Below are 14,571 nucleotides of genomic sequence, written 5' to 3' on the forward strand. Positions count from 1 at the left end.
CGGGGGTCCAACGGCAGCGAGTAAAGCCTGTTCTCTGTCGCAGGCCCGGCTCCTGAGGGCCATGTTGCCGTGGTCTACAACCCCCTGGCCTGGACGGTCACCACTTTTGTCAGCCTGACTGTGGGCTTCTCCAAGGTCAGCGTCACAGACGAGTCAGGCCGCCCCGTGCCCGCACAGGTATGGCTGTGACTTTTGCCGCTGTTGCCACCTGCTTGGGCTGGGCGCTTCCCAGAAAGGGAGCAGCTGCAGTGAACGCCTGCCCCCCCCCCCACTGCCCCCACTGAGGATGTCCACATGGGGCGTGTGCCCTGAGGACCCGGGGCCCCGCCCAGGGGACAGCCCTGGGCCTCAGGCATCTGGCATGGCCAGAGCCCCCAGGTACTGCCCCTCCCTGGAGGGGGTCAGGCATGGTGTGCACTGCACGGAAGGTACTTTCCCCTCCCCCTCCCCTGGGGATTATTTAGAGTCTAATGTTAATTTCCATTTCTCAAGGGACAGGCCTTCAGCTGTCCTCACGGGGGGTGCCTTGCGGAGGTGCCGATGTTGGGGGCTGAGGCCCCCGCTGCCTCCCCCCGACACCCCACCCCCAAAGTGAGCGTGCAGTCCATCCCCGCCTCCTCCACTGCCTGGAGCTGGGCTGTGTGTCCCAGGGCACCTGATGTGTCAGCCTGCGGACCCCTCCCTGGGCGGCGGCGGAGGAGCTGCCGTCAGTCCGCCATTGAGCGAACACGCCTCTGCGCCTGTCCCGGGCTGGCTCAGGCTGGGCTCTGCGTCTCTGGCCCTGTCCCTCTGCAGGGCGGGGGTCGGGGGTGGGGTGGGTGGGTGCCAGCACAGAAACGGACGGTCAAGGTGCAGAGGGCCGGCCTGGGAGCAGGGGTGAGGGGCCGGTGGCCCGTCCTCAGCTGAGATGGAGGAGGCAGAGCTCATCTGACCGGGAGGGGCTGGAGGAGGGTGTTGGTTTGTGCAGACCCCGCGGGTAACACCCCCTTCCCATCAAACGCGACACCTCTTAGGGTGAATCGCTTACCGATATTCCTGAGCACCGACTGTGTGTCTGGCATGGTCTAGGCACTGGGATACTCTGCTGGCCAAAGTCCCTGCCCCCAGGGTCCTGTATTCTGGCTGGTGAGACAGGTAGTAAATGAAATGAAACTACAGATGGTGACAACGATGGTGGAGGAAAGTCACTAGAGCAGGGTGTCAGGGGACAAGAGTCTGCTGCATTTCAGATAAAGCCTGGGTGGGAGGCTGTGTGCCACTGTCGTGGGCGTGCTAACAGGGCTCCCAAAGGCCTCCACAGGGGCTCAGAGGCTGCAACTTCCCCCAGAGAAGGGGTGGGGTTTGTTGTTGAGGGTGCCCTGTGCGTCCTTCAAACCCCCTCCCCAGATCAGAGAAGGGGGGATGGGGAAGGCCAGGTGTGGGGGGGTTATGCTGAAAGCACCGCTCCACACAGAATCAGAGGGCTGGGGAGTAAGGCTGCCCCCTTCCCAGAGAAGGGCCCATGGGTAGTGGGAACAGCAGGAGCAATGGCTCAGAGGCAGGAAACAGCGGGTGCATGTTGGGAAGGAAGGGCAGTGGGTGATGCTGGTGCCAGAGGGAGGGAGGCGGGGAGGGAGAGGAGGCGGGGCCCGGGGAGCCCGGCTCAGTCCAGTGATGGAAAGACCCTGCCAGCCCCTGGGGTTGCTGAGGAGCCTGGTAGCTTCCAGCCCTGAAGTCCTCCGTTTCATCGCGTTCCTGTGGCCCTGCAGGTCCAGAAATCGAAGGAGTCGCCGCACAAATATGACCTGCATGTGCTGACCGTACTCCCGGGCCTCAGTTACCAGCGCTACAGCATCAGGCCCGCCAGAGGGGCCCAGGAGGGCGGCGGGGCACCGAGGGCCCCCGGGGCGTTCGCCTCCAAGTTTGGCCGCAGGCTGAGGAGCCACGCCGGGCCCCCGGGCAGGCGCCTGGTGCCTGTGGAGAACGCGTGCTACACCGTCTTCCTCGACAGGGACACGAACCTGATGCACAGCGTCCGGGAGCGGTGAGGGCCGCGCGGCCGTGTGGCAGGCGTTCCCGGGCCGCCCTCTGCCCCTCGCCTGGGCCTTGCTCCCTGCACCTGCTGGGAGCAGAGCCTGGCGGGGGTGGGGGGCGGGGGGCAGGGGCGCGGCCTTGGGTGCCAGGCTGACAGAAAGGATTCTCTTCTCCTCCCTTCCCATGGGGGGCTCAGAGGCGCTTCTTGGATGCCTGCTCTTCCTTCCTGTCCCCAGCACTGTCCCTAAGGAACCCCCAGCATGGGTGTAGAGGTGACTCTTCACCATCAGCTGCCTGGCAGGGCCACGCCCTGCTGGGAACACATGGCTCAGGCCACACAGATTTGCAACCCAAACACACATTGATGGGCTCTGGGCTCCCCCATCCCCTGCCTCTCCCTCCCTCCAAATCCTGGTGACGGGTGGGCGCGGCGGTGGCGTGGAAGTGGACCTGAGTCCGGGCCTGTGTGCCCCCTGCAGTGGGATCTTGGGCGCCATCACACCTCCCGCTGTGCTTGCCTCAGCGGAGAAAAGACTTGATAATCCCTGCGCACGGGGTCACGAGTATTTAACGATGGGATGTGGGTGAGGGCTCTGGCGTGGGACCCCTGGACAGGTCAGAGCGAGACAGAAACCCACCCGTGTACTGTTGGGGGCTGCGGGAAGGGGTAGCGTTGGCCGCTGCTGGCCACCTGGGTGACCCCACACCGGCTCTGTGGGTAGTTTCCTCTGTGGCAGCGCTGCCTTTGCACTTGTGCGCTCAGGCCTCCTCACGCAGCCTCTGTGCCCTCCTCCTTTGTGATCTGCTCAGGGGCGGGGAGGGACTTGGATGGGGTGTGAAGGGCTTTTATTTGAACCAAGTGCCTGAGCTTCAAGGAGTGGCTTTGTGCCCTCCCCATTTGGGGCTGGCGCCCGCAGAGAGGGGTGGGGGCTGGTTCCAGCCACGGGGCCGAGGCCCGGGAGACAGTGTCCACGAGGGCAGCGTTCCTCCCTCTTTGCGGCCTTGCAGGAAGGGCAACCGGACGGTCCGTGTGACCCAGGAGTTCCTGGAGTACCAAGCCACCAACAACTCGCTTCTTGGCCCCGTTTCTGATAACTACGCATTCATACCCACACGCCCTGCGGGCCCAGCGTGGAAGGCAATGGAAATGGAGATCGTAGATGGGAGTCTTGTGACCGAGATCCGGCAGTACTTCTACAGGTGCGCCGCCCTCTGCCCGGGCTGTGCCCAGCATGCGGTAGGTGCACATGGGCGGGTGTCGAGGACCCGTCTTCGCTCACTTGCCCAGCTCCTGGGCCTGCGGGTGGTGCACGGTCGTGGCCTGATGGGAGTCAGGTGCAGAAATGAATTGCATCCTGGTTTCGTCAGCATGTGCTGGGGCCAATGACGTCCGCGCGAGAGGACTCCCAGTGTCTCCACTAGCAGCCCAGACAGAGGCCGGCAGGCCTGGCCAGGGCCCTGCGCCACCGGGGGACCAGGCTTCTCCTGTTCAGTCTGTGAGCAGGCACCTGGGCACCCTGCTGCCTGCAGGAGGGAGGGCGAAAAGCAAGAAAGGGCAGGGAAGGAGGAGGGAAGAGCATCCGTAGGCTCTGAGAGGTTGCCTACCGATTCGGCTCTTTCCCTCCAGGAGTGTGAACGCCAAGGCCCCCACGTACGCCATCTTCTCCCGCCTGGCCCACGTGCCACGCGGCTACAACGGGGAGCAGCTGTGCCACCGCATAGAGCAGGAGCTCCGGGTGGGCCCCCTGCAGCTGAACCGCGAGGTCGTCCTGCGGACCAGCACCAACCTGTCCAGCCGGCAGGTCCTCTACTCAGACAGCAATGGCTACCAGATGCAGCGGAGGCCCTACCGGATCTACGCTAAAAACAGTATCTCCCGGGTACGCCCCGTGATGCCCGTCGGCAGCCCTGAGTGGAACGGTGTTGGCACCCGACATGTGGCCACAGAGGCTCTAGGGAGAATGTGCCCACGTGCAGTCATTAGGGGGTGGAGACCCCTGAGGGAGCCCAGGGCGGGGGCTGTGTGACCGCTGCTCCAGCCCCTGGGGCCCTGCTGCATCTGGCACCGTCAGCCGGGGTCCCTCTCAGGCCTGCATCACCCACTGCCTGCGTCCGCTGTCCAGAGTGGGCCCCATTTACAGAAGGGGAAATGGGGCTTGCGTAGGATTAGCTCCCCAGCTCACTGGGCCAGGCGGCAGGGGAGCCGGATATGCGTCCCTGTCTGTCTGTCTCCAAAGTCAGAGCCCCTCCCCCATGTCACCTTGAGCTGCTGCTGTGCCTGAGCTGGGGGTTGGCTGGGGTGGCCAAAGGTGACCCCTGACTGGGCGGTCTGGCTCGCCCTTTGCCTGATGTCCCCCCCACCATGCTTTGTCTGCAGAACTACTACCCCATGGTCCAGTCGGCCTACATCGAGGACGGCAGGAGCAGGCTGGTGCTGCTGTCGGAGCGGGCGCACGGCGTCTCCAGCCAGGGGCAGGGACAGGTGGAGGTAGGAGGAGGCCCGCCCCGCCCCCATGGGCACCCCCGGTGTGAACGGCATCACCCAACCCCTCCCTGCAGGTCATGCTTCACCGGCGGCTATGGAACGACGAGGATTTTTCCCTGTACTACAATATCACACTGAACGACACCTCGGTTGTCCACCCAGTGCTCTGGCTCCTGCTGGGACCCCCGCTAGCGACCACCCGCCTGCGCCCGAGGAGTGGGCTGGCCCTGCAGCACAGGCCGGTGGTGGTGCTGGGAGGGCTGACCGGTAAGGGGGCGCCCAGCGGGAGCCAGTCAGCCAGGGAGGCCCGGGGGAGGGGTGCCCTCAGGGCTGGGCTGTGTCATGGGGGGCCAGTCCTCTCCTGAGGCGGTTCTCACAGGACGCCCTTGAGGAGACTCGGTCAGACAGGTCCAGGACATAGCGCAGGAGGGAGGAGGGCCAGAGGGGCCTGGTAACCTGTGGGATTAGGGCAATGAGACACTGCAGGCGGGGTGAGACCGAGGGTCAGCTCTTAGGGAGTCACCTGAGTTCTCTTGTTTGGCAGTGAAAGGCTCGAAAGGAGCAGCTGAGTGGGCGGAGCCTGGGGCGGCTCACGGATGGACCGGGAGCCGGCAGCGGCCTGGGCCGGCGCGGGCAGGGCAGTTCTGGGCCTCTTGGGCGCCCTCTCTCCCCCAGGACAGCCCAGAGCCCCTGCCTGTCCCCCCCAGGTCCCATGCTGCAGATTCCAGGGGCAGGCTCTAATCGGCTAGCAGGGGCGGGGGCGGCTCCTGGGTCAGTCAGTGGTCCTTCCGGGCAAGGGCAGACTTTCCCACAGAGGGGATGTGCCATGTCCAGCTGAGCTCCGCGGCTGTGGTCAGCTCCATCCATCTGGCCTCCCTCTAGTCTGTTTATTGCAAGTGAGAGGAATCCAATGTGAACATCTGAGCCACAGGGGACTTTATTCTGAGACCCCGTAATCAAGGGAAGGGCAGTGGTGTGGCTGGGACTGGAGGCTGGAACCTTCATGAGTCCTTCCCTCTCCCTCCTCTGCCACCTGTGCTTCTCTCTGCTGGTGGCCCTTCTTTCCCCTCCTCCTGGGACAACCTGTGAGCAGCTCTGGGGGTGCATGTCTTCTTCCCAGAAAGATATTGAGACTTGGGCTTTGGGTCTCTGGGGCTAAAGTCCCAGGGAAAGATTCTGATTGGTCCTGATGGTATCACATGACCTGAGCCTGGACCAATCACTGCAGCCTGTAGTACTGTGAGGCGATGGCAGCTCCAGTAACAGCCTAGAGTTGAAAGGAGCATTTCCTAGAAGGAGGAGGGGCTGCGGGGTCTTCGGAGCAGAGAGGCCTAGGTGTCAGGATAAGGGAGGAGCTGGCATCCCAGACCTTGAATGGAAAACAGGGCCCTAAGTGAACTTGCCATCTGACCTGGAACAAGCAGTGACCCCTCAGGCTTTTTAGTCTCCCTATCTGCAGTTTGAAATGGCTGGACCAGAGATTCACGATCTGTCCAGCTCTTAACTTGTCCTCTGAGCAGCCGGACATGTGGGAGGGGGCAGCCTCACGGGGGAGGACCTGGGGGACAAAAGCCAGGGCCGGAGCCGGGTGGGTGTCTGGACCCGCGGCGTAGGCTGCCCGTGGGGAGGCTGGGGGGTCGGCTGTGAGGGGACCCCGGTGTGGAGAGCTCCGAGCGCAGCGGGGTGGGGGGAGTTGACCCCACACCCTCTCCCTCACTCCATCTGCCTGCTTTGCAGAGACTGGCCAAAATCTCTCAGCCCCCCATCAGCAAGAGGCTGTGACGTTGCCCGCCAGCCTTCACCTGCAGATCCTGAGCATCCCCGGCTGGGACTACAGCTCCAACCATACAGAGCACCTGCAGAACCTCCGGAAAGGTGAGCCAGGTGACCGAGGGCCGGACGCACTCCTGCCTCCCCGTGTCCGCCAGGCCCCTGACCGCACCAGCAGGCACAGGGACCCTATGCACAGTCGCCATGGCCCTGTGAGGCCACCTGGTCCCTTTATCTGCCAAATGGGGAGACCGAGGCCCACAGAGAGGCGTCCAGTGAACTGGGGCAAGTGGGTCTGGACCCCAGCCCAGGACATGCCCACACGATTCTCCCGTGGACCCTGCCTGAGCCCACCTCTATCTCCAGACCGCCGTCCACACCCCGCCCAGCCTTGGGGCTGCACTCTGGTCCTGCTTCCTCCGTGGGCTCCTCCGGGAGCCTCGAACAGCAGACCCCACCGTCCTCTGAGCTCTGGCCGTTTGAATGTCCTGAACTTCCGTTCATTCACTGAGCAAGTGCCTCTTGTGCCGGGTACCAGGAAGGAGCAGTGACCCATGGAGCCAGGTCTTGATTTTCTGAGCTCCCAGTCTAGAGGGGGAGCACTCAAGTGACGGGGCAGGGATGACAATGTTCAGAGGGCAATCCCTCACTGGGCATCGGGGAGGGCCTCATGGTGGAGGCGACATCTGCCAGGACCAGACCGGTCCTATTGCCTCTTACTTGCCCCTTTGCACTTGAGTAGCTCAAAGGCAGAGCTGACCGTGCCTCAGCCAGCCTCGGGGTCGTCAAATTTCCCCCAGGACCTGGTCCCGCACAGAGTAAGAGTCTGCAGAATTAAGAAGAGGAAAAGGAAGAGGGGACAGGCCAGACAACACCTTTGACCCAGGAAAAGTGGATATGGGTCACCTTGGCTCATTCTGCAGCCGAGAGACTCCCTGACCCTGAACCCCAGCATGTGAACCCCACCAGTCACAGAAGACACGGGGCGGGGCGGCCTCGCCCTCAGCAGCACACCCTTCCCAGGAGGCACTTGGCCAAAAAGGACCCAAACCGGAGGAAGAAGGGCTGGACCGAGTGTGCACAGACCCAGTGGTGAGAGAGGTTCCCCGGGAGCCCGTATGAACTAGGTGCTCTCCTATCACCGTCGCCCTCACCGTCACACTCACCCTCGCCCTCACCGTCACACTCACCGTCACACTCACCGTCGCCCTCACCGTCGCCCTCACCGTCACACTCACCCTCGCCCTCACCGTCGCACTCACCGTCACACTCACCGTCGCCCTCACCGTCACACTCACCCTCGCCCTCACCGTCGCACTCACCGTCGCCCTCACCGTCACACTCACCGTCACACTCACCGTCGCCCTCACCGTCGCCCTCACCGTCACACTCACCCTCGCCCTCACCGTCGCACTCACCGTCACACTCACCCTCGCCCTCACCGTCACACTCACCCTCGCCCTCACCGTCACACTCACCGTCGCCCTCACCGTCGCACTCACCGTCGCCCTCACCGTCACACTCACCGTCACACTCACCGTCGCCCTCACCGTCACACTCACCCTCGCTCTCACCGTCGCCCTCACCGTCACACTCACCCTCGCCCTCACCGTCGCCCTCACCGTCACACTCACCGTCGCCCTCACCGTCACACTCACCGTCGCCCTCACCGTCGCCCTCACCGTCGCCCTCACCGTCACACTCACCGTCACACTCACCGTCGCCCTCACCGTCACACTCACGGTCACACTCACCGTCGCCCTCACCGTAACACTCACGGTCACATTACCGTCGCCCTCACCGTCACACTCACCCTCGCCCTCACCGTCACACTCACCCTCGCCCTCACCGTCACACTCACCGTCACACTCACCATCGCCCTCACCGTCACACTCACCGTCACACTCACCCTCGCCCTCACCGTCGCCCTCACCGTCGCCCTCACCGTCACACTCACCCTCGCCCTCACCGTCGCACTCACCGTCACACTCACCGTCGCCCTCACCGTCGCCCACACCGTCACACTCACGGTCACACTCACCGTCGCCCTCACCGTCACACTCACCGTCACACTCACCGTCGCCCTCACCGTCACACTCACCCTCGCTCTCACCGTCACACTCACCGTCACACTCACCCTCGCCCTCACCGTCGCCCACACCGTCACACTCACCGTCACACTCACCGTCGCCCTCACCGTCACACTCACCCTCGCTCTCACCGTCACACTCACCGTCACACTCACCCTCGCCCTCACCGTCGCCCTCACCGTCACCCTCACCCTCGCCCTCACCGTCGCACTCACCGTCGCCCTCACCGTCGCCCTCACCGTCGCCCTCACCGTCACACTCACCGTCGCCCTCACCGTCACACTCACCGTCACACTCACCGTCGCCCTCACCGTCACACTCACCGTCACACTCACCCTCGCTCTCACCGTCACACTCACCGTCACACTCACCGTCGCCCTCACCGTCGCCCTCACCGTCGCCCTCACCGTCACACTCACCCTCGCCCTCACCGTCACACTCACCGTCGCCCTCACCGTCACAGTCACCCTCGCTCTCACCGTCGCACTCACCGTCACACTCACCGTCGCACTCACCGTCGCCCTCACCGTCACACTCACCATCGCCCTCACCGTCACAGTCACCCTCGCTCTCACCGTCGCACTCACCGTCACACTCACCGTCGCACTCACCGTCGCCCTCACCATCACACTCACCATCGCCCTCACCGTCACAGTCACCCTCGCTCTCACCGTCGCTCTCACCGTCACACTCACCGTCACACTCACCGTCGCCCTCACCGTCGCCCTCACCGTCGCCCTCACCGTCGCCCTCACCCTCGCCCTCACCGTCACACTCACCGTCGCCCTCACCGTCGCCCTCACCGTCACACTCACCGTCGCCCTCACCGTCGCACTCACCGTCACACTCACCGTCGCCCTCACCGTCGCCCTCACCGTCACACTCACCCTCGCCCTCACCGTCACACTCACCGTCGCCCTCACCGTCGCACTCACCGTCACACTCACCGTCGCCCTCACCGTCGCACTCACCGTCACACTCACCGTCGCCCTCACCGTCGCCCTCACCGTCACACTCACCCTCGCCCTCACCGTCGCACTCACCGTCGCCCTCACCGTCGCCCTCACCGTCGCCCTCACCGTCACACTCACCCTCGCCCTCACCGTCGCACTCACCGTCGCCCTCACCGTCGCCCTCACCGTCGCCCTCACCGTCACACTCACCGTCGCCCTCACCGTCACACTCACCGTCGCCCTCACCGTCACACTCACCGTCACACTCACCGTCGCCCTCACCGTCGCCCTCACCCTCGCCCTCACCGTCGCACTCACCGTCGCCCTCACCGTCGTCCTCACCGTCGCCCTCACCGTCACACTCACCGTCGCCCTCACCGTCACACTCACCCTCGCTCTCACCGTCACACTCACCGTCACACTCACCGTCGCCCTCACCGTCGCCCTCACCGTCACACTCACCGTCACACTCACCGTCGCCCTCACCGTCGTCCTCACCGTCGCCCTCACCGTCACACTCACCCTCACTCTCACCGTCACACTCACCGTCACACTCACCCTCGCCCTCACCGTCACACTCACCGTCGCCCTCACCGTCGCCCTCACCGTCGCCCTCACCGTCGCCCTCACCCTCGCCCTCACCCTCGCCCTCACCGTCGCACTCACCCTCGCCCTCACCCTCGCCCTCACCGTCGCACTCACCGTCACACTCACCCTCGCCTTCACCGTCGCACTCACCGTCACACTCACCGTCACCCTCACCGTCGCCCTCACCGTCGCCCTCACCCTCGCCCTCACCGTCACACTCACCGTCACCCTCACCGTCGCCCTCACCGTCGCCCTCACCGTCGCCCTCACCCTCGCCCTCACCCTCGCCCTCACCGTCGCCCTCACCGTCGCCCTCACCCTCGCCCTCACCGTCACACTCACCGTCACCCTCACCGTCGCCCTCACCGTCGCACTCACCGTCGCCCTCACCGTCGCCCTCACCGTCGCCCTCACCGTCACACTCACCGTCACACTCACCGTCGCCCTCACCGTCGCCCTCACCCTCGCCCTCACCGTCGCCCTCACCGTCGCCCTCACCGTCGCACTCACTGTCACACTCACCGTCACACTCACCGTCACACTCACCCTCGCCCTCACCGTCACACTGACCGTCACACTCACTGTCACACTCACCGTCACACTCACCGTCGTTCTCACTGTCGTGCTCACCGACGCCGCCCCAGGCAGTGGCCTGATGCTTCGTCAGACGCGGAACCCGCCTGGACCGCTGCCCTGGGACCCCGTAGAAGGGACTTTACAAACTTCTGCTGCTGTAACCAAGTGTCCCAAACTCTCGCTGTGTGGACTGCAGGTGTTTGTTTCCCACCCAGTTGGTCAGCAGGGAGCCCCTCTTACTGTGGCCACCAGGGACCCGCCGATGGGGGCCACATGGTGCCACATGCTGCCTTAGTCATGGTGACCGGAAGTGATGCATCACCTCTGCTCGCGTGCACTGGCCTTGGGTTCGATGGCTACACCGCACTGCACAGGGACAGAGAGGGAGAGAAAATTCCAGAGACTGGAAGCCTGGGGGACAAGGCCATGATGACAACAGTGACTGAGGACTGAGACTCCCCAGATGCCAGGGTCAGTCGCCCCTTAGAGTGGCCGGGCACCGGCGGGGGTCCTCACTGCTGCCTTCCTCCCGTCCCAGGCCCTCAGGGGAAAGCCAAGGCCGACCTCCGCCGGGTCCTGCTGCGGCTGCACCACCTGTACGAGGCGGGGGAGCACCCGGTCCTGTCTCGGCCGGTGACCGTGAATCTGAAGGTAGATTGCCCCTCCCACGTCCCGCTGCCAGGCCACTGCGTGCGGCCTCCTGGGGGGACGTGAGCCAGGGACCCAAATTCCAAGGGCGACAGCCCTGGCTTGGAAACGACCTTGGCAAAGAGGAGCAGCAGGACATGCTCGCAAGGGCCCCGGGGAGGCTCTGGGGGACCCGCCCCCGTGTCCCCCGCCAGCGCCCAGGCGGCCACCCTCCTCCCCAAAGGACACCTCGAGACGCTTCAGGCCCCCGCTCCATTGCACCCTGCATGGGGCTGTGGGCACGCCGCCGTCTCCTGCTCACAGAATCTCTGTGAGCCCCTCCGATCTTGCTTTGGGCACCCCCGGTGCCCGGGTCCTCCATGGAACGCCCGCGAGTCACCCGGAGCCTCCTCCGTGGTGCCTCCTGGAGCCCCCCTTTCACGGCTCTAACCACCATGGGGGGGCAGGGGTCAGAGGCCGGTCTCCTTCACCCGGCTCCTCCCCACGGGCCCCTTGGAGGCCGAGCACAGGCTGGAGCGAGTGCATCCGGGGTGCAGGGGTGGCGAAGGCAGCTGCTGGACACCGGCCACCCTGTGCTGCCTCCGTGGGACGGGCCAAGCTCGGAGACCCTTAGCGGAGCAGGTGGCTGGGCAGGCACCACATGCTGCTTCTCCACGTGGATGGTGCCAGTCGGGGTGGCCAGAGCGGTCCTCAGTTAGGAATGGGCTTGGCCGCGAGCGACAGCTGCCAGCCGGGGGTGCTTGGAATGGGGCCCGGCATTTTCTCGCCAACCAGTGTCGGGGGTGTCTGTTCACGTTCAGCTGCCCGGTGCTGTCCTCAAGGACCCGGTCCCCTATGTCCTCCCGCCCAGCTGTCCTCAGCCAGCTGCCCATTTCTCTTCCTGCTGGTGGCCTGTGGCCTGACGAGCAGGTGTAAAGAGAAAAGGGTGGGGGTGGTAGCAGCCCAGCAGCTGGCCCTCCGTGCGTGGGTGTGCGCCCTCCATCAGCACAGGGGGCTGTTCCAGAGAACCCCGCCCTCCCGGGTGGCAGGCTGTCCCTGTCTTTGGGTGGCCAGTTGGGCCACCTGTCCCCATCTCTGCACGGGGTGGCTGGGTTGAGCTCCTGGCAAAGGTGGTGGATGGCCGTGACCGCCTTCCTCCTGAGGCGATGTGGCCCCGGCTGGGCACGGGGGGCTCAGTGTTGGGGGGGGCGCTCTGAGGGCCCGCCCACTCCTGGGCACACACACCCGCTGGGCACCTGGGATGTACTCCCGCTTTGGCTTCGTCATGTGTGAAGTGGGGCTCCTGTCCGGAGCCAGGGGATGAGCCAGGGGATTTACCGTGGGAATGAAACGGTTGGGGGGGCGCGTGCTGGGCCCTGGGTGGCCGCCCCTGCCGCGCATGCGCTCTGCTCAGACCTGGAGCCCGGTTGGCTCACCCCCTCTGCGCTCCTCTCCGGTAGTCCGTGCTGCGGGGGCTGGGCACCGTGCTGGCCGTGGAGGAGCGCTCGCTCACGGGGACCTGGGACGTGAGCACGCTGCGGCGCTGGAGGTGGAGGACCAAGGATGGAGGTACGGGAGCGCTGGCTCAGGCGCTGGCTGCGAGCGTGCGCAGCCCACACCGCTGCCCGGGCCCTGGGTGAGAGCCGGGCATTCTCAGTCTGCCGAGCTGTGCCTAGCTCTGCGCGCGCCGCTGCTCTGCACACGACGCTGCCAACCACAGGCTGCCTCGCGCTGTTCCCTCTGCCTGGGATGCCCTTGGCCCTTCTCTCTGGCCAGTCCTACTCAAGCCTCCCCCAAGGCCAGGGCTGGGCCGGGCGCCTCCTCTGCTCTTCCTGCCCGTGTGATTTCTGTCCCACGCACCTCCTCTTCGGCCCCTGCACTCGGCATACTGGCGGGTACACGGGCGGACACTTAGTCAGTGATGGGTTGAATGGATGAAGGGAAGAAAGGAAGGAAGGAGGAAGGTGGGGTGGATGGACCGTATGAGCCTGAACCCCAGGGCGTGACTTGGGTGGAGCGCCGTGAGAGAGATAAAGGGCAGGCCCCCCAATCGCCTCGGTGAGAAATTTCATAGGCCTTGAGCGCCACACACCAGGGCACATGCGGCCACGCAGGACCCGGGTGAATCTCCAGGTGCCCCGCCCTCTCGGGTGGGCGCTCGGGGGAGGGCAGAAACGCAAGAGACCGGCTGGCAGCGGGAGTCCAGGCAGGCCGGGGGGGGGGGGGGGTCGTCACATCTACATCACCACGGGAGCCACAGCAGGCTGCAGGCAGGTGTGGTGTGTGTGTGTGTGGGGGGGGGGGGGCTGGGAGGAAGCGTCCCAGGGAAGCCGGGGCTCCAAGGAGCAGGGCTGGACCGACCACCGCTGCCCCACCCCAGGCGGCTCCCGGCCCCGGCCCCCGCCCCCGCCGGGCCCGACTGTCACCGTCCACCCGAAGGAAATCCGGACGTTCTTCGTTTACTTCAAAAAGAGTGAGCTCGTGGCAGACTCTGCGGGCCCGCGGCTGCCTGGGGGCCCCAGGTGAAGGAGCTGGGCGCAGGCCTCGGGGCAGCAGCGAGGGCCGGCGGGCGGCAGGAGGTGGTCGGACTGGGACTTCTTATTTTTTGAAATAAAAACTGCATCATAAGGACCTGCTTCTCCTCCTGGGCCTCTGGCGCAAGCCCTCCTCTCCGGTCACCTGGCGACGTCCTCACCCCATCCTACCCCCACAGCTCCCTGTGCCTTGGCAAAGCCAGAGACAGGCAGAGCGGCCGGCCCACGGAGCCCCACGGGCAGCGGTCTGCGGGCCCTGCTGGGTGCCCTGCCGTGTGGCTGGTGCCGCGGGGTGTGGGCGCTGGGACCCGGCGGGCACGGGCGGTCTCTGCCGTCTGCGGGCGTGTGGGGCTTGGCTCCCGGGTCAGACAGGCTGTGGAGACACGCGGATCCCTGGGCAGAGCTGGGGGCTGTCGACAGACCACGCGACCTGGTTGAGGGATGCTCCCTTGGATAGCTGCCCCCCAGGCCTCCCTCCTGGCCAGGACGACGCAGCGGGAGGCCGCCTCCTCCTGCCCCGCCACCCACCCCTCCACTGGGAGAGCCCAATGGCTCTGCAAAAGAGAACCTTAGAGGCCTTCACTGCTGACCCAGAGCTGCGCGTAGAGGGGACAGGCGAGGGACAGGGCACCGGGAGGCTGGGAGAGGGTGGCCCCTGTGGGAGGCGACTCGTGGCTGAGGCTTGGTCCCCGCGCGCTGGGTCGGGAGTGCAGACATCAGGATCTCCTTGCGTTTCTGTCTGCTGTCTGCCACCCCGCAGACCCAGGTGGCCCCCTGAGGGTTGTGTTGGAAACGGTCCATTGGAGGGTCTGGGGCCAGTTTTGCCTTGTGTTTAAAGCGCAGCTGGGACAGGGACCTGGGGCCGGGGTGGGGGAGCCTGCGATGTCTTCGGCACCACCTTTGAAAGCCTCCTTTGACCAGTGGAGCCACGAGCC

General features: G+C 65.4%; 1 protein-coding gene across 1 annotated transcript in view; it reads left to right on the forward strand.

Annotated features, from left to right (window-relative positions):
• MAN2B2 (mannosidase alpha class 2B member 2) overlaps positions 1-13,628 on the forward strand; it is a 30,592-nt gene extending 16,964 nt beyond the window's left edge. The window contains 10 exon segments of the mRNA XM_054581829.1: positions 44-177; positions 1,749-2,023; positions 3,022-3,213; positions 3,641-3,893; positions 4,391-4,501; positions 4,573-4,765; positions 6,236-6,373; positions 11,014-11,126; positions 12,563-12,671; positions 13,483-13,628. Of these exon segments, the coding sequence (XP_054437804.1) occupies positions 44-177; positions 1,749-2,023; positions 3,022-3,213; positions 3,641-3,893; positions 4,391-4,501; positions 4,573-4,765; positions 6,236-6,373; positions 11,014-11,126; positions 12,563-12,671; positions 13,483-13,628 (1,664 nt within the window).
• The last annotated feature ends 943 nt before the right edge of the window (positions 13,629-14,571 follow it).

The sequence above is a fragment of the Pteronotus mesoamericanus genome, unplaced genomic scaffold (genome assembly GCF_021234165.1).
Source record: "Pteronotus mesoamericanus isolate MK-2021 breed Mesoamerican mustached bat unplaced genomic scaffold, CSHL_Meso_final contig_68, whole genome shotgun sequence".
Taxonomy (NCBI): domain Eukaryota; kingdom Metazoa; phylum Chordata; class Mammalia; order Chiroptera; family Mormoopidae; genus Pteronotus; species Pteronotus mesoamericanus.